The 23,513-nt window shown below is 46.6% G+C and overlaps 2 protein-coding genes across 3 annotated transcripts in view; one reads left to right on the forward strand and one right to left on the reverse strand.

Moving 5' to 3' along the window:
- Positions 1-23,513, forward strand: part of BBS1 (Bardet-Biedl syndrome 1) — an 843,521-nt gene that overhangs the window by 421,098 nt on the left and 398,910 nt on the right. The gene's annotated exons all lie outside the window — the stretch shown is intronic.
- CTSW (cathepsin W) overlaps positions 16,267-23,513 on the reverse strand; it is a 1,394,816-nt gene continuing 1,387,569 nt past the window's right edge. For both annotated transcript variants that reach the window (XM_085625446.1, XM_085625448.1), the window contains exon 11: positions 16,267-16,997. In XM_085625446.1, the coding sequence (XP_085481572.1) occupies positions 16,929-16,997 (69 nt within the window). In that variant the 3' untranslated portion in view covers positions 16,267-16,928. The remainder of the gene's footprint in view (positions 16,998-23,513) is intronic.

Consider the following 23,513-nt stretch of genomic DNA (forward strand, 5'->3'; position numbering starts at 1 on the left):
GCATACATAAGTCACACAGGTAAGTAATACAGTTAGGCCCTAGGGGCCACGCAAACCATATACTAAGTAAGTGGTATAAGGACCACTGTCACGAACACAGGTTAGGCCTAGGCCTAGGGAATCGCTGGGGCTACACTATACTACCAATTGCTAGGAAGTGGGAGGCCCACGGGATTCAGGTGCAGAGTGGAAACACTCACGCGTAATGCGTTAAAGTCGATAGAAATAGTATTATTTAGAAATAAAGAGTTTTAGGACACTTCGGAAGGAGCTAGGAGTTGAAGACTTGGAAACTAGACCCTAGGATAGTCAATACCCTTGTGAGCACCGGAGTACTCGAGTTTCCTAGCCCACGGGCGGCGGGTGCATAGGTGTGAACTTGCGTCGGGTTTCGTCGTCGACTCCTATGGATGCCTGAAGTAAGATGCTGACAGGCAGTCAGTGAAGAGTGTCCGGTGGATTCCAAGGATGGAATCAAGAAGAAGGATACCTGCAAGCAGAGGGGACAGAGTCTAGGTCACCAGCCAGGAGCTGGGAAGGAACCAGGAAGGAACCAGGCGATGTTGTGAAGATGCAGGTGAAGAGGTGAAGCTTGTCGCAGCAGCCACGAGTACCAGAAGGCGTCGAGGACGACCAGAATCAGGAGCCGAGCTGCCCCACGAAGGCTCTTGCTGTTGGCGGCGTCGATGTCGATTTCGGACTCAACAAGCCTTGGCAAGCGCAACCCACGCAGGATGAAGGATTCGCTTCTGTTGCAGGCCAGGAAGGCCTGAGGTGCTTCTCTTTCACAGGGAAGCAAGGGCCAGTCTGGAGGAGCCAAACCAGCGGTCGAAAGTTTAGGATTCGTTGTCACAGAGGTTACTAGCCAACGGGCAAGTAACCGGACAGACGCGTCGAGCAGGAAAATGAAGAAGGGCCCCACGCAGAACTCGTGGAGTGTGGAGGGCTGATCTTCGGTGCAGATGGGGCTCGGGGTTGGGGCTTCTCAATCCCCAGAGCACAACTTCGAGGATGCCTCAGAAGCTGCGCTGGAAGCTAACAGCCAATTTTCCCAGGTAGCCGATCCCACGTCTCTCGTCGCCTCCACGGATCTCAGCTTTGCTGTGGATGTGGATCAAGGTTGGAGAAGTCTGGAAGTCAAGGCGCTCGTCGGGCACTGCAGTCGGTTCCTCGTAGAACTTGGGCAAAGCAAACGGCAGATCGCTTGATGGTGCCTGTTTGCACAGGGTGGTCACTCCTTAGCCACAAGGGAGATTCTTCAGTCTTCTTCCGTAGTCGAATGTCGAAGGTCCAGAGTTTCTGTTCAAGTTGCAGTTTTTCAGGATAATCTAAAGTCCTAGGGACTCAGCTCCCACTCTTATACTAATCTGGGGGGCTGGGTTACCTGCTAAGTCCCTCCTATGGTTGGGACCAGGGAGGGGGGTGGTTACACCCCCTTCCCTTTGTCCAGTTTCGCGCCAGGACTGGGGCTGGAGTGCCCCAGCACCGGTTTGAACCGGACTATGCATGGGACACCTTGTGTGCCCCAGGCAGTGTCTCGTTTCATTCATCCCTCCCTGCCCCAATACACTAAGTCCTGTCTAGGGTGGTGCTAGCACCTCCCAAGGCAGGAAACCTATTGTCCAAGCCTCCCTCTCTGGAAGGACTCCCAGCAGCAGGAGGTCAGACTTGTGTCTGTGGCAGCAGCATCCATTTTGTGATGCTGGGGCTCTGGTTAACTTTAACCAGGTAGTAGGTCTTCAACATGTCTTCTCCCTCTAGAAGGGAGGAATACTATCCTCATCGCCAGAAATGGTGTGGGGGTCGTATTCCAAAGTGTTAGACACCTTACACAACATGTTTTGATAAAGCCAAACCATAGTTACCATAACCGCGAGGATTATAAGGTACTTTAAGAGTATATGGTAGGCGATATCATAGAACAGCTATAAGGACATGGTTCCGAAAGCTGCAGACAGGGTCAGCTCATGCTAGAGCACCATCTCGATGTTACCAAGCACTCTGCCTTCAGGATTGTTAAGGCCTGCCATAGGAGTGACTGGTAGGTTACCCATGTGTCTATATCTAAGGTAGGTGTAGGAATACTACACCTAAGCAATGGGTGATTACACGACTTTGCCCCAGTTGAGTGATCAGCCAGTTGTGTCATAATGGAAGGCCAGCCAGGGGTGGCATAATACATGCTGCAGCCCCTGGTAGGCCTAAGGTACACCTCTGCCCTGGGTACCTAAGGTACACTGTACAGGGCCCTAGAAGGTGATCCTTGCCAATTGGGTTATGTACCTAAAGTACATAGTATGAATTTAAAGAGAGAACAGCTGGGCTGTGGGTCTGATTAGCAGGCCCACAGCCACATCTAAGTCGAAAACCAGTGAAGCAAAAACAAAAAGTGAGGGTGAACATAGAAAGCAGACCCTATAGTTTTTGGTAGAGCGCAAACAGCTGCCCCAGCAATGAGGCGTCCTGGCGCTAAGAACCAAGATCCTAGCCTGAGCGGAAAGGGATGAAAAGGGACATTACGGGAGAGGGAATAGATAAGTTTTTACTGCTTTCCGGAACGCTGGTAGGCTATCTATGGTGCGGATGTGTTGCGGCAGCTCATTCCAAAGTTTGGCTCCAAGAAACCTGAAGGAGCGGCCGCCCATGCGGCAGAGTTTTATGCGCGGGACGCATAGAAGGTTTTGGTTAGAAGATCTTAGGTTCCGTGACGGCGCATAGGGAGTGAGAAGTGGTCGTAGCAGAGGGGGGGGGGTATCGACTTTGAGGATTTTGAAGGTCATGATGAGGGTCTTGAATTTAATTCTGGAATCAACGGGTAGCCAGTGTAGTTTTTTGATGGTAGCTCTGGCTGAGCACCTGCGGGGGAGGCCGACCAGAGTTCTAGCCGCAGAGTTTTGCACGCGTTGGAGTCGTGCTACCTCACTTTTGTTGGCACCAAGAAGAAGTACATTGGCGTAGTCAAGACGCGAGAGGATGGTGGCTTGAATAATAAGTTGGCGAGTTTTGGCGTCGAAAAAGCCTAGTATGTGGCTGAGGCTCCTCAGCAGGCCAATACAGGTGCCAGCAACATTTTTGGTGTGGGCCTGAAAGTTGAGTGAGGCATCCATCCAAACGCCTAGATTTTTCACTAGGGATTTGGGAGAGGGGATGGTGCCCAGGGAGGACGGCCACCAGTGCTCATTCCAGAGGCTGGTGTTTTTGCCAAGGAGTAGCACCTCTGTTTTACCAGCGTTGAGTTGTAGACAGTTCATTGTCATCCATTGGGCAACCGCGGAGAGGCCGTTTTTGAAGCTAGAGGAAGAGTTAGAAGGACCTTCTGAAAGAGCGATGGCCAGCTGTGTGTCGTCGGCATACGACACTAATGTCAGGCCCCACTCTTTGGCCACTGCCGCCAGAGGCTGGACATAGAGATTAAAAAGGGATGGGCTCAACGCAGAGCCCTGCGGAACTCCCTGTGCAATGGGATGGGGTTTGGATAAGAAGGGAGGCAGATACTCGAAAGGATCTGTTTTCGAGAAATGATCGGAACCAATCCAAAGCATGGCCAGATACTCCAAAAGTCTCCAAACGATTGAGAAGGATGTCATGGGATATCGTGTCAAAAGCCGCGCTGAGGTCCAGAAGAATCAGCGCAGCACTTTGACCGGCGTCTAAAATCGTTCGGAGGTGCTCTGTGGTGGCCAGGAGAGCAGACTCAGTACTATGGCCTGGTCTGAACCCGTTTTGAGATGGGTCCAGAATGATGTTTTTGACCATGTGCTCTGATAGAGTACTGTTCACATGCGCTTCAGCGAGTTTAGACAGCCATGGGAGCAGGGAGATCGGTCGAAAATTCTCCGGTTTTGATGGGTCTAGGGTGGGTTTCTTGATGATGGGTGAAACCCACGCTTGCTTCCAGGCAGATGGTACACACGCTGAAGTGAAGGAGAGGTTCAGATTAAAGGTAAGTGCCAGTAGGAAGAAGTTGAGTGACTCTAAGAATTGAGCCGGGCGCATGGGGTCAGCCGGGGAACCAGATTTGACTTTTTTGCATATTTTGATGAGGTTATCACCGGAGATTTCCGGGATGTAAGTCAGGGTAGAGTAGTTGGGGGGAGGAGAAGGGATGCTGGTAGGGCTAGGGGAGTGCTGAGGAAAAGAAGTATAGATTTTCTGTACCTTGTCGACAAAGAACCTAGCAAGATCTTCGCATTGTTGCGCAGAGGAGATATTAGGGAGGGGAGATTTGCTGCTCTGAAGTTCTTGCACGTATTTAAAGACTTCTTTAGCAGGGGTGGGACTAGATTTGATTTTGTCAGCATAGAAAGCAGTCCGCGCAGCACGGATGGCTTTGTGGTACGTCTTTTGTAGAAGTAGGTAGTTTGATTTTTCTTCCATGTTATATTCCCTTCGCCAAAGACGTTCCGCCCTTTTGCAATCTTTGCGTAAGGTTTTGAGGGTATCGTTGTACCAGGGGTTGGATGGAGAGTTACGTCCTTTTGTCCATTTTGCTGGAATGAGGATGTCTAGCCCTCCCGTGATCCACTCATGAAACGCACTGTAGTTGGCGTTGATGTCCGAATTGGTGTCATGGTGGAATTCCCCTAGGGTGGTGTGGAGGTCATTGCGAGACAATTTGTGCCATGGTCTTTTTAGACGACGGGTCGAGGCGGTATTGTGCCTACTTTTATTGACCCGAATGGCCAATTTAATGAGGAAGTGATCAGTCCATACCATCGGTAAGGGTGACTCTGAAGTAAGTTTTTCCAAGTTTGAGAAAACTGGGTCTAGGATGTGGCCAGCTAGGTGCGTTGGAGTGGAAATAACAGAATAAAGTTGCAGTGCGGAGAGATCCGCGAAGAGGTTTTTGATCGTAGCGTCGTTTAGCAGGTCAAAGTGAAGATTGAGATCTCCTAGAATCGTAAAGTTTGATTTTTTTGTGATTAAAGAGGTTGTTGTCTCAAGGAGAGCCTCAATAAATTTTAAAGTGGGGCCAGGCGGGCGATAGATGTAGAGACCCGACACAGTGAAATTGGGATTTATAGTGATTTTAAAGTGGGCGCTTTCACAGTCTGGCATTTCTTCCTTGGCGAATGAGCAAGAAAACATTTTCTTGTAGATTATAGCGATACCGCCTCCTCTTCCGTCTCTATTAATGGTCGACATAAGGTAGTCGTCTGGTAACCTAAGGTTGGGAATGGTAGAGGTGCCATCCCGTAACCATGTTTCACAGAGGAAGAGGATGTCAGGGTTTTCTTCCAGAATGAGGGTATTGACCTCAAGGTGGTGTTTGGCTAGCGACCTCACGTTGAGGTGAAGGATCGTGATGGAGGTGGTGTTATCAGGTTCTAGTAGCTGTCGAATAGAATGGGGGTTAGCGGTAGTAAAATCGCAGGTTTGACATTGTAGGCAAGTGAGACCAGGCCTACCTGTAATGTTAGCGCAGGACCGTCCAGGGTTCCAGGCAAGTAGTTGCTCTTTATCGTAGTGGAGGGGTGGTGACTGAGAAAGGCCAGGGGGACTGGCGAGAGGCGATGACTTGGCGAGGACGGGCGAAGACTGGCTTGCCGTTGGCGCGCCTTCGGCGCGCAAACAGCGCGCCCGCTGCGCCCGTCCGCTGCGCGTAGGGTACTGACACATCCCTTATGGGAAGGGAGGAAGGAGGGCGTGGCCTCCAAGGGGGCGTGGCCTGTCAGCACGCCGGCAATGGCGCAGAGGTAGTTTTCGTGAGTCCGCTGACAGCGCAGGGCAGCTGTGCGGTGTGCTTTTAGGACCGAGTCCCGTGACGCCTAGGTGAGTAAGAGCTTATAAAATCAGCAATTTATTCAGTGACACAAAATTTTGTAAAATCAAATTAGCGTCTAACTCCCGGCTTTCCGCCTCAGGAGGTTCGAAGGTTCCTACTCTCCTACAACGGTCATCTATGATGACGACCTCATCTGCGACATAACCTCGCCTACATAACCATGTCTACGATGGCCTAGTCTATGATGAGATCGTCTACGATGGCCTCATCTATGACTACATCCTGTACAACGGCCTCGTCGATGACAAAAGATTGTCAACATCAGCATAGTCGTCTGCTTATACCTAGGCAACTATGATCTCAATGGCAATACACCATAGTCATCAACAAGCACAGAAGACAGATAGTCCAGAATAACTTAATAACACAAATTAAGGGGACTAATAGGAGAAAGTCTATAACAGCACCCAATATATGGAGAGGCAATATGTGGAGCAAATTCACTACTTCGCTCGGCTTCCAACTTTACAGAATAGGTCAAATCTATGTCGCTCCAGTACAAAACCTATAGGGGGTGTTACAGGACTACTACTAACACTTTCCCGAGACTGCAAAGCCACGTTGTGCCCGGTATGTCTGCATACTCCGATGCTCCTGCCACAAAAGAGTTATCCCAAGGTCAAAGAAAAAAAAAGGGAAAGACAATATTTCCTTTCCTTTCCTTTCCTGGGAACGATCCATTCATATCTGGTCTTGATAGGGAGAAAGCCCACAACTGCTGGATTCCCCACCAGATGATTTTTGATGGTTTCCAGCCCCTTAGGAACGTGCAGCCAAACGCTTCTAACTTCCAAAAGCAGATAAGAAATGGCCTGTTCTCCTTCGGATTTTAAATAGAAAAGCTGTGAGACCCATCTAATTGTTGATTTATCCTGGAAGAAGTGCAATCATGAGAAACCCTGTCACGTATAAGCCAGCATTACCAGCAAGGAGACGTTCTCAACTATGCCTGGTGCTACTGTGGGGTCTGCCCAATCACTGGCAATATGGGGCTGGTATAATTAGGAGATGTAGTTCAACATTGCCACATACATAGAATTTCGGCAGGAAGACAGATGGGGCACAAATTACAAGAAATAAATAAATATAAAAATGATTTTATATATACGCATTATGCGGACATTATTGGAACGTACTGGTGTAATCTTTTAGGAATCCGGCTAGGTTTCTGAACTATGTCTAATTTTGAACTCTACCACATGGTCTATTCTATTTTTATGATATACATATTCTCTAGTTATCTTTGTCTATGTACTTGCTCTGCTGTAGTCCTTTCCATCTGCATATGTTGCCCCTTTGCTCGTCTCTAACTTTAGGTGTCCTGCTCCACTATGATTTTTTTATTTTTATTTTTATAACAACATATTTTATTGATTTTATTAAACGAACAACCAGCACAGTTATCCAGAGATTATGGTGCAAGTACATCCCCCAGGGTACACATTGTGCTGATTTCCCGCCCCCAACCCCTAGTCCGCAAACTTCAGACTTCCACACCCACCCCACCCACCCCGTGTCAACACGTAGTCCCATCCGGTTCCGGGATGATATCATTACTATTATCCTAATATGTTTGTACACAGTCACCCCGCACCTTATATTTATCTCTCCTGTCTCAACAGGCGTTCTATGGGATCCCCTGAATCGTCTGGAGTAAGTTGTGGCAGGTCCACACCCCTGTATATGGCCCATTTCCCCCATATCTTCCCATGTTTCCGGGGGTCCACTATGATTTTTATGATTTTCATATCATTTGTCGCCTGATAATCTACTGTCAGCTTTTATTTCCACTATTGTACTCTGTTATTTAGAATATTTTCGATCTTTCTGTGTCTCGTTTTTCTTGATCTGTCCAGGTTTTGTCTGTCTTACCTCCGACACACCTGTGTTATGATTTTCTCCTCCACTATGGAGTCATGTTTTCTTACGCATTATGCGGACATTATTGCAACGTACTGGTGTAATCTTTTACGCTAGTTTTTTTTTATTTAGGAATTCGGCTGGGTTTCTGAACTATGTCTAATTTTGAACTCTACCACATGGTCTATTCTATTTTTATGATATACATATTTTCAAACACTTCGCATCGCACTTGTATGTCACAGCATAATATGCTGCACTATTTCTTCACTTATTTCACGTACAATCTCTTACGGTAATCGATGAGGCACGTCCTGGCTGCATAGTATTTATACTACCCCATAATGACACCCTTCCTTTTGTTCCAACACAGCCCTTCATCTTGGCTCACATTTCACTATGCGGTATTTATTCAGAGACCTAGAATATCGTGCTGCAACTTTCATTTTGGTTACTTCATTCTACCTGCTTACCTTATACTTTTTCTTTCTTCGCTTATAGCAGTCTATATCACTGAGTTTGCCTGGGGTACCGACACCATTGTGTTCAAATTGCCCTATCCTTTATGGTTACGTATTACGCGGATATTGGGGCTTTGCTAGTTACCACTGTGGGCTGTATCAGTGCACTGCCAACCTGGAGCTCCCAGCATTATGCATTTATTGAGCGTGCGATTTGCATCATTATCTTCTTTTTCTTCTATCATATCCTACCTTTCACTATTTATTTTTCTTGTCTGCACCACGCTGTCTCTGTGAGTCTGCTCTCACTTCTATCTGCTGTTACAGTGAGTCTGTTCTCCTCTATATCCAGGGACCTTACCACATAAACTCTACCATTTCTAAGGGCAAAGAAGCAGCCAGCCTTTGGTTTACTACTCCTGGCATCACGGTAAACCAGTAATTTAGAGAGTCACTGCCTCAAAACTGTCATAAAATTACAGTAAAGCATCAGTTTGCACTGTCACTGTTGTATATATTATTATATTACCGTAAAGCCCCATCACTCTTTTACGTTTTACTACACATTACAACACATTTTACTTACCTGCCTATTTAAGTTGCTACTTGCACGTAGCGTGTCTATGTGATCAAGGTCGCAGGTCGGCGATCGAAACGCGTCATGTGGACCGTTCTTGGCTTGTAAATAAACTCTGGATTTCACCCGCTGCTGTGGTCTGTGCCCGTGTGTTCCTTCCGAAAGGTTGAAGTCACTACGGGACTCTTTGTGATTTATGGACGGAGTACGGCTGTCTCTGTGACACAGACCCCCTCCTTCTGGATTCTTTGGGAATTTCATGACCTACTTGCAGCCATGCTGGAGCACTTTTCTTTGACAGAATTGAAAGGTCATTGCCCCCTGCTCCACGCAGCAGAAGATCTAACCCTCATCGGATGTGGCGGAGATTCAACGCGAGTCGGAGGACACGCAGAGCATCTGTTCAGCCTGCTGGTGAGTGGTAACGATCACGTTGTTGTGGGCAGGTATAAGGAGGTTGCGTTTTTGTTGACGTTAACAGCTTACATTTTTCACGCTGTTGGTCACATTCAACCAGTAAAAGCCGATATATCTTTTCAATCACTATGTCCACAGACGCGCTACCTGAGCGTGAGGCAGCCGCTGATACGCTGTTTGATAATCTACCTGACTTTCGAGACCCAGCCACCAAACCCGGTCCGAGTCCTGAAACCGGCAAAAATGATTATAAGACATTACTCTGACAAGTAGAGAAATTGATGAAAACATAACTCACCAAGTGGTGGGAAGGTAAATCCCTGCAAAAATACAGCGACATTGGACGAGTACCCCGTGGGCTAAGAATCATGCTTGCCCCGAGCTTTGAAAATCCTAACCCACTCATGTTGAAAGAGTGGGCTGAGAGTAACCTGAATTCTTCAATGAGATTGATTATCATCTTAATCAAGTACGCAGAAAGTGATCGGCTTGCTACAATGAAAGAAATAGAGAGAATAAATAGCGAACTTGACAAATCCAATCACCAAGACCTCATCACTAAGGGACGCGACGAAATTACCGCAAGACTAAAGAAACCAGAAGAAATTATCAAAACAAGAAAAGCGTTTACGTTTGCCTGGGACAAATCAGATTATGAGACCGGGCAAATCTTCACTTTTGCGCGTAAATTCGACACTGCAAAACGCCTATGGATCAACAAACCCACTACATCCGGGCACGAGGCACAAGCCAGTAACGTGATGCCAGATGCCTCATCTTTGTCCGATCTGAGCTCTGCAATGGGTAGTGGCACTGACTCAGAGGATGGACGTGAACCACCAACTAACGGACAAACAACTGCCAATAATTTCTCTTTAGCGGAAGAGCTTGATTTTTTAAGACTGGATCGGCGCCAAACACTGCGCCCGCGACCGCAAAAGAAACAAGATACCGGCAAAACAGAAGAAGGCGTGAAAGGAGTAAACAAAAAAGATCCAAGGCCAAACAGCAACAGGAGACAGAACAACTGGCGGCGATAATGAAGGAGAATGCTAATGCAGTCATTAACTTGTCCAACACTGCTCTCACGAAAGCAGAGACTCAGCTCCTCTCTTTGGGTCTTACATACTGTGTGGAAAGTAGTTTCAACTACAGCAAGACACATGTAGATATCTACAAATTCATAAGAAAACTCAAGTTGATCAAATTCTTTAAGACCAAACACACCAACACTTCTCTAACCACTATTACGCCTGGCACAACTAACACTTGCAGCAACCTCGTTGTCTCTGACATTGCTACTATCAGAACTATGAGTGAATTGGAATCTGTGCATTCTCCTGTTACTACCACCCAGCTCCTGCGTGATGAAGGAATAAACACTGCTGTCATGATAACCAGTCCATTCAAGCCCCCTTCTACATTTACACCTATGATGTCAAAGGACGCGATTGATACTTTCAACTATGTCGTCATTGAAGACCGGAAAGAACTATATCACAAAAGCAGACACAGAAGTTCTAACAGTCGGAATAGACACTTATTTAGCCTCATCAAAAAGCTGCGTAACAACAACCAAATAGTCGTGAATAAATCCAACAAAGGAGGTAATATTGTCTTATGGCCAAAACAACAGTACCTCAATGAAGCACAAAGACACCTCAGTGACATCACATGCTACAAAGAGACTACTTTATTGGAATACAACAAAAGCAGAGCCACACTTAAAAAGAAACTCCACAGCTACAAGATGGAGGGGCTGCTCAGTAAAGATGAATTCTCTTTTCTCCACTGGAGACTCCAACAATGCCTGTTCTTTACTTTCTACAGAAAGTCCACAAAGGCACCCCACCCACACCCGGGCGCCCCATCATTTCCGCATGTAATAGCTTTTGTGAGAACATGTCCAGATATGTAGATTTCTTTTTACAAGACTTTGTGATAACATTGCCTTCATACCTGCGCGATGCGAGTGACTTTCTCAACAAAATCATGGGCATACAGCGGTCTGACAACTTCCTCTTAATATCTATGGACATCACGTCCCTGTACACAAGTATCAACCACTGTGATGGACTCAAGGCATGTGAATATTTTTTGCAGGGACTCCCCATCACACACCATTGTCACAATGCTCTACTATTGTTCATGATCGAATGGTGCCTGACCAATAATTATTTTTAGTTTGACAGAACTGTGTACCAGGAAATGCGTGGTGTTGCCATGGGTGCCTGTTTCTCTCCCAGCTATGCATGTTTGCACGTAGGTTGGTGGGAGGAACAGGTACTCATGGTCGACCACAAGGAAGCATGGAGAACTAGTATTATCAGTTCGCTCCGCTACATTGATGACGTTTTTGTTGTATGGAATGGTACCATTGACAGTGCCCAAGAATTTGTCAAATCCATTAACTGTAACACCGTTAACCTAGAATTCAATGCCAATATCAGCGAAAGAGCAATAGATTTCCTTGATGTTACTGTGTACATTGAGAATGGTGAAATGCATTCTAAACTTCACCGAAAGACAACTGCAGGCAACTCCACACTCCATGCCACTAGCTATCACCCCAAACATCTCATAGCTAACATACCTTATGGGGAGATGCTCCGTTTGAGGAGAATCTGCAGTACAGAATCTGACCTTAGGTTCTATCAGGATGAGACTCACGCTCGCTTTGTAGCTAGGGGCTACAGCCCAGCTTCACTCCACAAAGCTAGAACCAGGGCCAATGCAATACCTAGAATCACACTCTTAGCTCCCAACCTCAGGACTGATCCAGACAGCATTGATATCAATACTGATGATGACGTTAAGGGCACTGTAGATACACGTTTAATTATCACATACAGCAGAGAGGAATGAGCAATTAAGGCCATCGTTAACCGACATTGGTGCATTGTCCAAACTGATCCAGTTCTGGGTCCTATGATTGCCAACAGACCTACTGTCACATATCGCAAAGCATTCTCTATGAGAGATGCTCTTGTCAAGAGTAGCCCAGAGGTCAGGATTAAATCTAACTGGCTCTCCGACGTTAAGGGCTTCCACAAGTGTAATTCATGTAGAGCCTGCAAATTTGGCGTTAACACTACCGAAGTCACTGCCAAATTTTGCAATAAGCCTATCATTTTACAACATAAGTACACTTGTAGAACTGACTTAGCTGTCTACATCCTCCGATGTAGCTGCAATCTCATGTACGTAGGAAGTACAAAGTTCCAAGTACATGTTAGGATTTTACAACATCTCAGAGCGATTGTTAATAGCGACCCTAACTATCCTGTGGCTAGACATTTCAGAGACACACAACAACAATCTTGATCACCTACAGTACTCTGTGATAGACAATCTGCCAACCCTTAGACGCGGAGGTAACCGAGAAAAGAAATTGAGACAACTTCAAAGTCGGTACATCCTTGAGCTCGACACCAAGGTTCCTTACGGATTAAATAGTAGTGAAGACTTGTACAATTATCTTTGAAATGTCTCTAGTTATCTTTTTCTATGTACTTGCTCTGCTGTAGTCCTTTCCATCTGCATATGTTGCCCCTTTATTTCCCGTACAATTCTCTTACGGTAATCGATGAGGCACGTCCTGGCTGCATAGTATTTATACTACCCCATAATGACACCCTTCGTTTTGTTCCAACACAGCCTTTCATCTTGGCTCACATTTCACTATGCGGTATTTATTCAGAGACCTAGAATATCGTGCTGCAACTTTCATTTTGGTTACTTCATTCTACCTGCTACCTTATACTTTTTCTTTCTTCGCTCATAGCAGTCAATATCACTGAGTTTGCCTGGGGTGCCGACACCATTGTGTTCAAATTACGCTAGCCTTTATGGTTACATATTACGCGGCTATTGGGGCTTTGCTAGTTACCACTGTGGGCTGTATCAGTGCACTGCCAACCAGGAGCTCCCAGCATTATGCATTTATTGAGTGTGCGATTTGCATCATTATCTTCTTTTTTTTCTATCATATCCTACCTTTCACTATTTCGTTTTCTTGTCTGCACCACGCTGTCTCTGTAAGTCTGCTCTCACCTCTATCTGCTGTTACAGTGAGTCTGTTCTCCTCTATATCCAGGGACCTTACCACATAAACTCTACCATTTCTAAGGGCCAAGAAGCAGCCAGCCTTTGGTTTACTACTCCTCGCATCACGGTAAATCAGTAATTTTTTTTTTTTTTTTTTTTTTAAAACCTTTATTCGTGCATCTTAAAAGAACAAATACGGGCCTACAACCGTCAGGCCGGCCACGTTACAGTGAAGCACTAATACCCACATTACAGCCCCCGTGCGTCAACTGTCAGGATTAACAGCGAGTTAGGAGTCACATACTGGAAATAGCTTTGACACCCGGGGAAGGAGCGGTGAAGGTTAATTTTAAGTTTTTTAGATAATTTTATCAAAGAAAAAAAGTCAGTGAAGGATAAGAACAAAGGAGATTCGAGTCCGCAAAATAGCTTCACCACACGGGAGAGCAGCAACATCAGTAAAAACATCAATGGAAGTAAAATCTCAAGCAGTGAGGCGGTGCAGAGATATAACAGGATAGTCACATGAGCAAGTATGCACCCCTCCAAGGTCGCCCCCACTCGATCCACCCCACACCCGGACCCCGAATCGGAGAAAGTAGAGCGCAGAGACATAGAAGAAGAAAGGCCCATAGAACTAATTAAGAACAGAGAGTATTACCCCCCCCACCCTACACCAATGCGGAGGCTACGGCCTACCCCCCCCCCAGCATAGTGCCTGTCGCCCAAGGAACCCGAAATATAGAGAAGAGAGAAAGTAGGAATAGAGTAAAGAAATGAAGAAAACAGAAAAGAAGGCGGGGAGGAGCCCACGGGACACCAGAGCGCCCCAAACCATCAGCCAGTTATGGCCTCCACACACTGAGAGCCCACTACGCCAAAAAACGGCATGCGAAGATACCATGGCACCACTGTTTAAGCAAAGGGACACAAGTCGCGACGAGCGCGCACAAAACATACATACAGTTCCAGTCCCAGGCCAGCCCGTCCATGAACCATGGCGATAGAAGTCAGTCTAGCCCTGGCCCGATCGCGGGCTTGGGATTAAACCAGCCCCTACATGAAGGCCCCGTGTCCCGAGCAGACAAAGACAAGATGGCCGCTTGTGAGAGGATGGTGAAGTAGGATCACGAAATGGCCGCCGACCATCGATTGAGGTCCCTCTTTGCACCACATAACATCCAAACCTGGCAAGTGAAGTACAGGAGATCCACAACAAGGAAGCAGTAGGCCACCGCGGACGGTTCCTCGAAGCCGTTAGGTATCGCTCAGCAGGATATTCTTGCGGATGCGGTGAGGCAGGCAACAATGAAGCAGGCAGCCATGACCAGGGGGACAAAGTATCCGCAGTTGAGGTGGAGAGCGGTAGACCCCGGGTGCCGGGAACGCCAGATGAAGGCACCAGTGTAGCACAATCATACACCGCCGTTGCGTCCCCGCAAGAGGACAAAAGCACCGGGAGACCCACGCCCTGTGGATGACAAACAGAGCGCTCACGACCCGCAGCCGACAGTATGGGGTCAAACCGCTCACTCAGCGCCTGCAGGCCAGCGCACATCTGTAGTTGAAAGTCCCGCAGGACAGCCAGAACGGAACCGCATGTCAGCGGAAGCTGGGCCCCCACATCGGCAGCGATCCGGGACGGCACTGCGGATCTGGTGTCCGGAAGAGGGAGGGCGAAGTGGGCGGCGGGCGAGACCGGAGTATCACCCCCCAGCCGCGAGCAAGCACTCAACACCATGTTTCGCCGCTGTACGTTGCAATGGCCCGGGGGGGGGGGGGTCGCGGCAAGGAGTCAATTCCCCTCAGGTCTACGCCGCAACAGGAAAGGCCGACAGTCGCTTCTCTTCCCGCAGGTTACCCTTCGCCGCCGGCTAGGCAATAGGTGAAGAGGGCAGCAGCCTCTCACAGCGCGGCCCTCAGAGCGGGGCAGGAGACCCGCCGCACCGGGGCCCACCCCACAGCTCCAGCCCTTCAGGCACAGGGTGCAGAAGGTGTCCAGCCGGCCCTCCCCGGGCTCATCCGGCAACGATCTGTGGTGCGGGGTGAGATCGGGACCGCGGGGCCCCGGTTAGCGCTAGCTGGTCCGGTGACTGCGGAGCTTCCAGGGGGCCGGCAAAGGCCAGAATGGCGCCGGGTTTCAGTGCAGAGGACAAAAGCACCCAGAACTCGGGCATCCGGGCGGGCTGAGACTCCGGGAAAGCGACAGCGCGGTCAGCGCGTCTTCGCACACGTCGCGCCTCGAGAATCGGCGAGGATGGGCATCAGGATAGTATGCCCATCCTCTGCTCCGGTCGCCATCTTGGCTCCTCCCCGTAAATCAGTAATTTAGAGAGTCACTGCCTCAAAACTGTCATAAAATTACAGTAAAGCATCAGTTTGCACTGTCACTGTTGTATATATTATTATATTACCGTAAAGCACCATCACTCTTTTACGTTTTACTACACATTGCAACACATTTTACTTACCTGCCTATTTAAGTTGCTACTTGCATGTAGCGTGTCTATGTGATCAAGGTCGCAGGTTGGCGACCGAAACGCGTCATGTGGACCATTCTTGGCTTGTAAATAAATTCTGGATTTCACCCACTGCTGTGGTCTGTGCCCGTGTGTTCCTTGCGAAAGGTTGAAGTCACTACGGGACTCTTTGTTGATATATATATATATTTTTTCCATAGGAAATCCGTAACATTCTATTCCCAATAAGTCTGGTCCTCCTTGACGAATCACCGCTCAGGATAGGAGCGGACCGGAGCTGGCCAAATGTTTGGAAAATTTCGCAAAGATTCGTCAACCGGCGCCAGACTTATTGGGAATAGAATGTTGCAGATTTCCTATTGAAAATAGGTCCTAACTATAACTACCTACTGGCGATCGCCAGTAGGTTATGTATGTGTGTATATATATATATATATATATATATATATATATATATATTTATACATACATATACATATATATATATATATACTTTTCACCTCCTCAGAAGCACCGGAACACTGAAAGCAGCAGTGCACCTCAGGGTCCGAGGTCGCCCAGTAATCTATAAAGTTTTCCACCATGCAAAAAATGCACGCATGCACTCCGTCCAAAATACACACCAACTCCGGGATTATTCGAAAAGATTTATTCAATTTGCATTAAGCCAAGAAAAAAATGTGCAAAGACATCAACAGTGGACTACCGTCCCAAAGAAAACATCGGACATCTTATAATGGTTTAAAACAATCACATTGGTTGTCACTACCACCATTAGCACCCACAACAATTCATATTTATAACTAAATCGTGCAGCAATGGCCCAATTTACTCAAAAACATTTTTATAATCACAATGTTGTTTCTATAAACTCCGTTCATGCGGGCTCAACATTATTTGACTGACATTTAACTTTCATGATCCCGCCCGTCATAATGAGAAAAGCCGTCAATGTGCTGCACGATAGCTAGTTTATTTCAACCCTCCTAAAAATAACTTATATTTCATCGGATAGCGAACACAAAGGTAAATAATCATAAAGAATTAAATCAAATCATCTGTGCACGTGTTCATCCTTCATTTAGCCAGGCTTACTTAATTTGGTATTTTAAACACTGAAAATAAACATGTAAGTTTAAAATCCCAAGTGGGTTAATGAATCTGTTTAATCTATATGACTCAAAAACATAGTTCATACAATGCCCCAGTGGGCACCAATAACTTTGCACAATTCTTAGATACAGAATTCACTAGTCTCTAAAGCAAGCCCGATTCATGACTTCGCCCAAGTGGGCATTGGTTCAATCTTCTCTCTCACGTACTACAAATGGTAGACATTTTGAAAGTGTCTCCTCCAATTGTAACACCACCTAAGTAGAAAAAAGAGGGGAAGGGGTGAATAAAAATGATCTAGAGGCCAACCACACTCTTGGAACATATACATAACTCATGTGTACGCGAATTAAAACTGTTAAAATTCTACAGAAATATCACATAGGAGACTATTCAAAAGATCATTGCTCATTACACAAATTTCACCGTATTCTGCTATAAACATAGCATGCAAGGCAAACGGAAAAGGAAAAGACTGCAAGAATTGATAGCTACGATAATATTCAAAATTTCCAAATGTCACAGTTAAACACTATACACAAAAAGCAGAATAGGGGTGGTCTATTCTCCTAAATGCCATGGGCACCTGTTTTGCTCTCAGTTATGCCAACCTTTTCATGGGTTGCTGGGAGTGGCAGGTGGCCAGGGCACAAGAGCAATACCGCAGCCATGTGAAATTATGGCTGTGGTACAAAGACAACCTTTTTATTGATTTAGTTATATATATGAATTGTTGTGGGTACTAATGGTGGTAGTGACAACCAATGTTATTGTTTTAAACCATTATAAGATGGCCGACGTTTTCTTTGGGACGGTAGTTGATGTCTTTGCACGTTACACTGTACGTAACCTTCTATGTTTGTTTATATGTTTGATGTGTTTCAATGCGAAATTACCCGTGAGCAAGGCGGTTTTCGCCGACACGCGTAGGGTGTATTTTCTTGGCTTAATGCAAATTGAATAACTCTTTTCGAATAATCCCGGAGTTGATTTGTATTTTGGACGGAGCATGGTGGAAAACTATATATATATATAATCCTGAGGGTCCCTAGGGGCAAAATAGCCAACTAGGTACGTCCAGTAATCGCCATTGCAGAGAGGTGTAAAAACGGGTACGGCCTGCACCACCTCTCTGCAACGCAGAGCAGTGGCGCTTACTGGAAGCACCTGGTGGGCTAGTTGGCCTCCAGGGTCCCTCAGGATTGAAAGGGAATTATTTCCCCAACTTAAAACGCGCTACAGGGCGTGTTTGCACACATCACCTCAGGCCTCGTCCCCTCCATTCCCCACTGTGTAAACGCGCCCTGTGGCCGTTCTAAGTTGAGAGATTAAGTCCCCTTGAATCCTAAGGGTCCCTAGGGTCAAACTAGCCCACTAGGTACCTCCAGTAAGCGCCACAGAGCTGTGTTGCATAGAGGTGTAAAAAGGGGCATGGCCTCAGAACACCTGTCTGCAACGTAGCTCCCTGGCGCATACTGGAGATACCCGTTGGGCTAGTTGGCCCTCAGGGACCCTCAGTATTGAAGGGGAATTAGTTCCCCAACTTACAACTGGCCAGGGGGCGCATTTGCAGAGTGCTTCAAGGAGGGGGCGTGGCCTCCGGCGTGTTGCAGGTCTTTTATTTATTTTATTTTTTTAAGAAGGAGGGCTGTGTGGCCCCCCTTCTTTTTCTAATTTATTGGCCCTGGGGACCCCATCCCCCAGGGCCTGCACCCTTATTTTTTTTTTTTTTTTTTAAAAACATTTGGCCCTCCCAAGGCCTCAATCTTTAGGAGGGGGGCTGCGTTGCCCCCCTCCTCAGGCCACTTATGGCCCTGGGGACCCCATCCCCCGGGGCCGGCCTTTGTTTTTTATTATTTTAAAAAATATATATATTTATAGAAACACCTAGGACATGCTGGACAAACCGTATGTACCCATCACCATGACGATTTGCGTGATATTCATTAAAAGGCGAATATGCATATAATGAATCCACGTGGAATGTATTTACACCGCTAGTGAACCTCTGACGTGTCTGACACCCTACCGTGCCTAATCCCGGCGCCCCTGCCGGTGGGTACTCTCCAAGTAGATACCCTTGTTGTTTATTTATAGAAACATGAGTAGCTATTGACGGGCACATTTAATACACACGCACACCAAGCCATTCAAAGGGGATTCGACAAAAATTCGACCAAACTATGCAAGAATCCCCCCTCACGGTTTATAAAACACACATCCACTGCCGGATGTGTAATACTTTTTATTTTACTCTCTGGAAAGGAGACGAACCTCACTTGAGAGTCACAGCGTGCTCCTGGCTGAGCCCAATGCTGTGTTACACCCACCAGTGCCCGCCGAGTGCCACACACCTCTGTGTTGTATTCCACGAGCTGGTGCATATGCTATGACACTCTCTAGCCCATGCGCACTGTAACACCACCCCGTGAATATGTCATGCCACACTTGCCTTCGCACAGGTTATATTGCCCCATCTAACGTGCCTTCCTCGATGCCTATGTTATAACGCACAGCGCTATGCCATACATATTACAATCTGGGATCCATATCTTTGTCATAGTGCATATGCAACGTTACACTCCCCAGCACATATTTTATATTACAACTTTAGAGACTAGTTAGGTTACACAACACTGCCCTGTGCATATTACACTCCAAGGCGCATATCGCATAGCACGCGCTAGTGCCTGTGCTATCTCACGCTCTCCACTGAAACTGTCATTGCGCACATTGTATTGCATATTATATTTCACTCCCCGGTTCATCTTATATCACACTTTTTGGTGCATAGTTTATACCATATACTATATCTAGTTTTCATTTTCAATCGTGCTCTCAGGACTATGTTCTATATAACACTGCGTCCACCTACCCTTTTCACGGGTATTACATTTTGCGATGGGGGGGTGGAGGGTCAGGGGGTGTTTCTGCCAAGTGAGCCCAGAGTCACAGTCACAAACGTCCTCTTCTTCCTGAATAAAAGTGAGATTATGCTGCATACTTGTTCATATTTTAAGTAGTCCGCACAGACACACATTTTAAAAACAATAAACTTCCTAATACCCACCTTCTCTGAACAGTTAGCTTGCTGCCCCATCCACCTCCTCCCTATCCTCTGTTGTCTGAATCCATGGACTAGCCTCCTCCCTCCTGCCATGCATGGTCTGATGTGCTGCCACTGCCCTCCATTTAGCATGATGTACCAGTCCACTCCTCCTGCCCTCCATTGCCCAATTCTATGGCCCATCATTGACCTCCTGCTTAGCCTCTGTGCTTAGCTTGCTGCCCCTATTCTCCTTCCCCCTGCCCTCCGATGTCTTTGTGCATGCCCATGCCCCATCCTTTTTGCCCACCATGTTCCATGGACCTGCCACTCCTATCTACTCAGTGTTCTGTTGAGCTGCCACTCCCCTCCCACCTGCCTAGCATTGTCAGATGACTGTAACCTGTCCCTGCCACCTCCACCCTTCCTGTCCACATGCCATGCCCCTATCCCCTTCCTCCTGTCCTCCATGGTCCATTTTACTGCCACACCCTTCTGCCCTCCCTGGTCTGTTGTGCTGCAACTGCTCCTCCTGCCTGCCCTGCGCGGTCTGTTGTGAGGCCCCTTCCCCTGAACTCTCTTGTCTGTGCCCAGGTCCTGACCCTCCCTTCTATCCTCCATGGTCCTTTGTGCATGCCCCTGCACCCTCCTTCTTGCCCATCATAGCCATTGTGCTGCCACTAACCCTCCCGCTTGCCATGCATGGTCTTCTGTGCTGCCATGGCCCCTCCCACCTTCCCTGTGTGGTCAGCTAGCTGCCCCTGACCCCCTCCCACCTTCCCTCCATGGTCTGTGTGTATGCCATCATAGTCTCATTGTTGCTCTCCATGGTGTGTCTTGTTTCTAGTGCCCATCCTGCCTGACCTCCATGGTCATCTTGCTGCTCCTGCCCTGCCCCCTTGCCCCCAGCCCTCTGTTTCCATGTGCAGACCCCTATTCCCTCCCTCCTGGCTTGTCTGTTCCATTGTAATGCCCCTGATCCGTCCCTCCTGCCCTTTATGGTCTGTTATGCTGCAGCTTTCTCTCCTGTCTGTCCATTATGGTCAGCTAGCTACCATTGCCTCTTTGCCCTCTGATCTCTGTTGTCCATGTGCATGGTCCTGTCCCCTCCCTATTGCTTTCTATGGATTGTTGTGCTGCACTCCCGTCCCGCATGCCCTGTGTGGTGTATTTTGCTGCTGCAAACCCTGATGCCTGCCCTCTAGTGTCAGTTTGGTGTACCTCTTCATGTCCCTCCCCCAATTCCTCCTGCCTATCATGATCCAATGTACCATACTTGTGAACATTTTGAACTTGGTAAGAGGGAGATTTTGGAAAAAACTGGGGTATTGATTTCCCCCTTTGAGTTGCATTGAAAAAGAGGAGATTGTAGACAGGAGACAGATCAAATAAAGCCCATTTGAGCTTAAAACACTGGATGTTTCCTGGCTGAAATGGGTCTGTTGGCATGTATGTTTGTACTACCACTGCCTCTTCCTTCTGCCCACAACGGCCTATTATATTGCCACAGCCTCTCTTGCCAGTCCTGTATTGTTGGTTTGTTGCCCCTGTCCCCCTTTCCACTGCCCTCCATAGTCTGTTGTGCTGCCACTGCCCTTCCTGCCTGCCCAGTGTGGTGAAATTGTTGCCTCTGCACTCTCCTACCTGCCTTCAATTTTCAGAGTCCGTGCCCCTGGCCTCTGCCTCTCAACAGTATCCCAATGAACAACTAGATTGCTAACATTCTATATTTATTACAAAAGTGTGGAACGCCAGACGTCATCTTGATGTAATCAAAACTGTAATACCTAGAGCATTTCATTTAGAAATTACATATATGAGAGGGTCTTATTTGCATCAAAATTATGGTTAGTGCTCTAAAAAACTAAAATGAGGACATATTTTCTGAATTTTCAAATAGCGACATAGAACTTTTAAATTATTTGTAATCTTTATGTTTTTTTATCCAGTGGACCACTTGATTAAATGTTGCACCTAAGGGAGAGGATGTGGTGTTACTTCCAGAGTTGCAGACTTTGCAACTGGGGAACCAGGTTGGAGTTTCTGCTTCAGCTCAACATTCTGTGATTCTGGTCAAATCACTTAATCTCCCCATGTCTACAACCAAAATGAATTTGATCTTGTGTGATGTAAACAATGCTCATGTAAAGCACTCCAATACCTGACAAGTCTGCACTATATAAAACTGCAAATACACAAAAACTAAGTGTTCTGCACACTTCTGTCATTGGGCTACATGTGGGTGATATTTGTGCTGCATTTGGGCTCTTTTGTCTCTGGTGGCCATCTTGGGAGATTTATTTGTTATGAAGTTTCCTAATTTCCTCATTTACTGCAGTCTCCTCAGTGGGAAATGCTTTCAGTTTTTTACTTTGACTCCATCAAGAAGGTATTCAGATATGTCACACATTTGCCATACATTCTGAATGTTAGCACTCTAGTTGCTCATTAGATCACTGTAGTAAAGCTACTGCTCACCACGGAAGTCTGCTGCTGGTATTTAAAGTGCATGTTTCAGTCTGCATATCAGAATTTTTTAATGAAATAGAAGACGATTTGAGAAGTCACTCAAAATGTGCCCTAATTTTTCTTTCTTCAGCACTAATCATAATTTCTATGGGAAAATAAACCCCCTCATTGTGTTCCTTTTTAAATTAAATGTTTTAAGTGTTACCAGTTTATTCCAATCAAGATGGCTTCAGGTGTGCCATTTTTTTGTCATAAGTAAGACAGTAAGCGCTCTAGTTGTTCTTTAGGACACTCTGGGAAGCTGCAGTAGAACACAAAGGAATCAACTGACAGTCTCTGCCCTTGTTGGATGTACATGTTTTACTGAGAATGTCAGACTTCATTCTCACATGACTGAGAAAGATAATGTGAATTTACTGAAAATATGCTCTCAGTTTAGCCTATAGATCACCTTCCAAACCTCTGTGGGAAAAGCATGAGAAAATAGTTTTCTCTCAAACATGATTCATGATATCACAGCCGAAGGCTTTTTCAGATGGTAAAATTACCTTAGAACACACCACAATTCCTAAAATGAGTATGGTACCATCAACAAATGATTTATAATGTAACTAAAGTCTTAAAACCTTCTATTAACTGCAATGCTTTTTAATGAGGTGCTATCATGTATATTGGTCCCAAGATGGCTGCCAAGACTTCTTGGATGAAGTACTGACAGCCAATCAGATCTCACGATGAGATGTGTGGTTAGGCTCCGCCCAGATATATCTATCTTTTTAACTCTAATTTTCTCAGGAACTACTCAACGGATTTACACCATTTAAGCAAAAGGCACGAGTCTGAACTGAGGACTACCTTTTTGCCAAATTTGGTGTAATTCCGTTCAGCAGTTCTGGCTGTAGCTGCGTCAACAGGTCCTATGGGAAAATGCATGGGGAAAATGCGTTTTGGGACTCCCCTTTTTTCTCGGCCCCCGCTTGACGAATCACCGTGAAATTTTCAGGATAGGAGCGGACTGGAGCTGGCCAAAAGGTTTGAAAATTTAGCGAAGATTCGTCAATCGGCGCTAACGTTATTCCAAATAGAATGTTGCGGATTTCCTATGGAAAATAGGTCCTAACTATAACTACCTACTGGCGACTGCCAGTAGGTAATATAATTCTGCAGGGGTTGAAACCTCCTCATCAGTAAATATATATTGCGCTATAGATATAGCCTCAATAGGTAATTCACAACTGGCAGGGCCAGTGGTCCTTAG

The sequence above is a fragment of the Triturus cristatus genome, chromosome 9, assembly GCF_964204655.1.
Source record: "Triturus cristatus chromosome 9, aTriCri1.1, whole genome shotgun sequence".
NCBI lineage: Eukaryota > Metazoa > Chordata > Amphibia > Caudata > Salamandridae > Triturus > Triturus cristatus.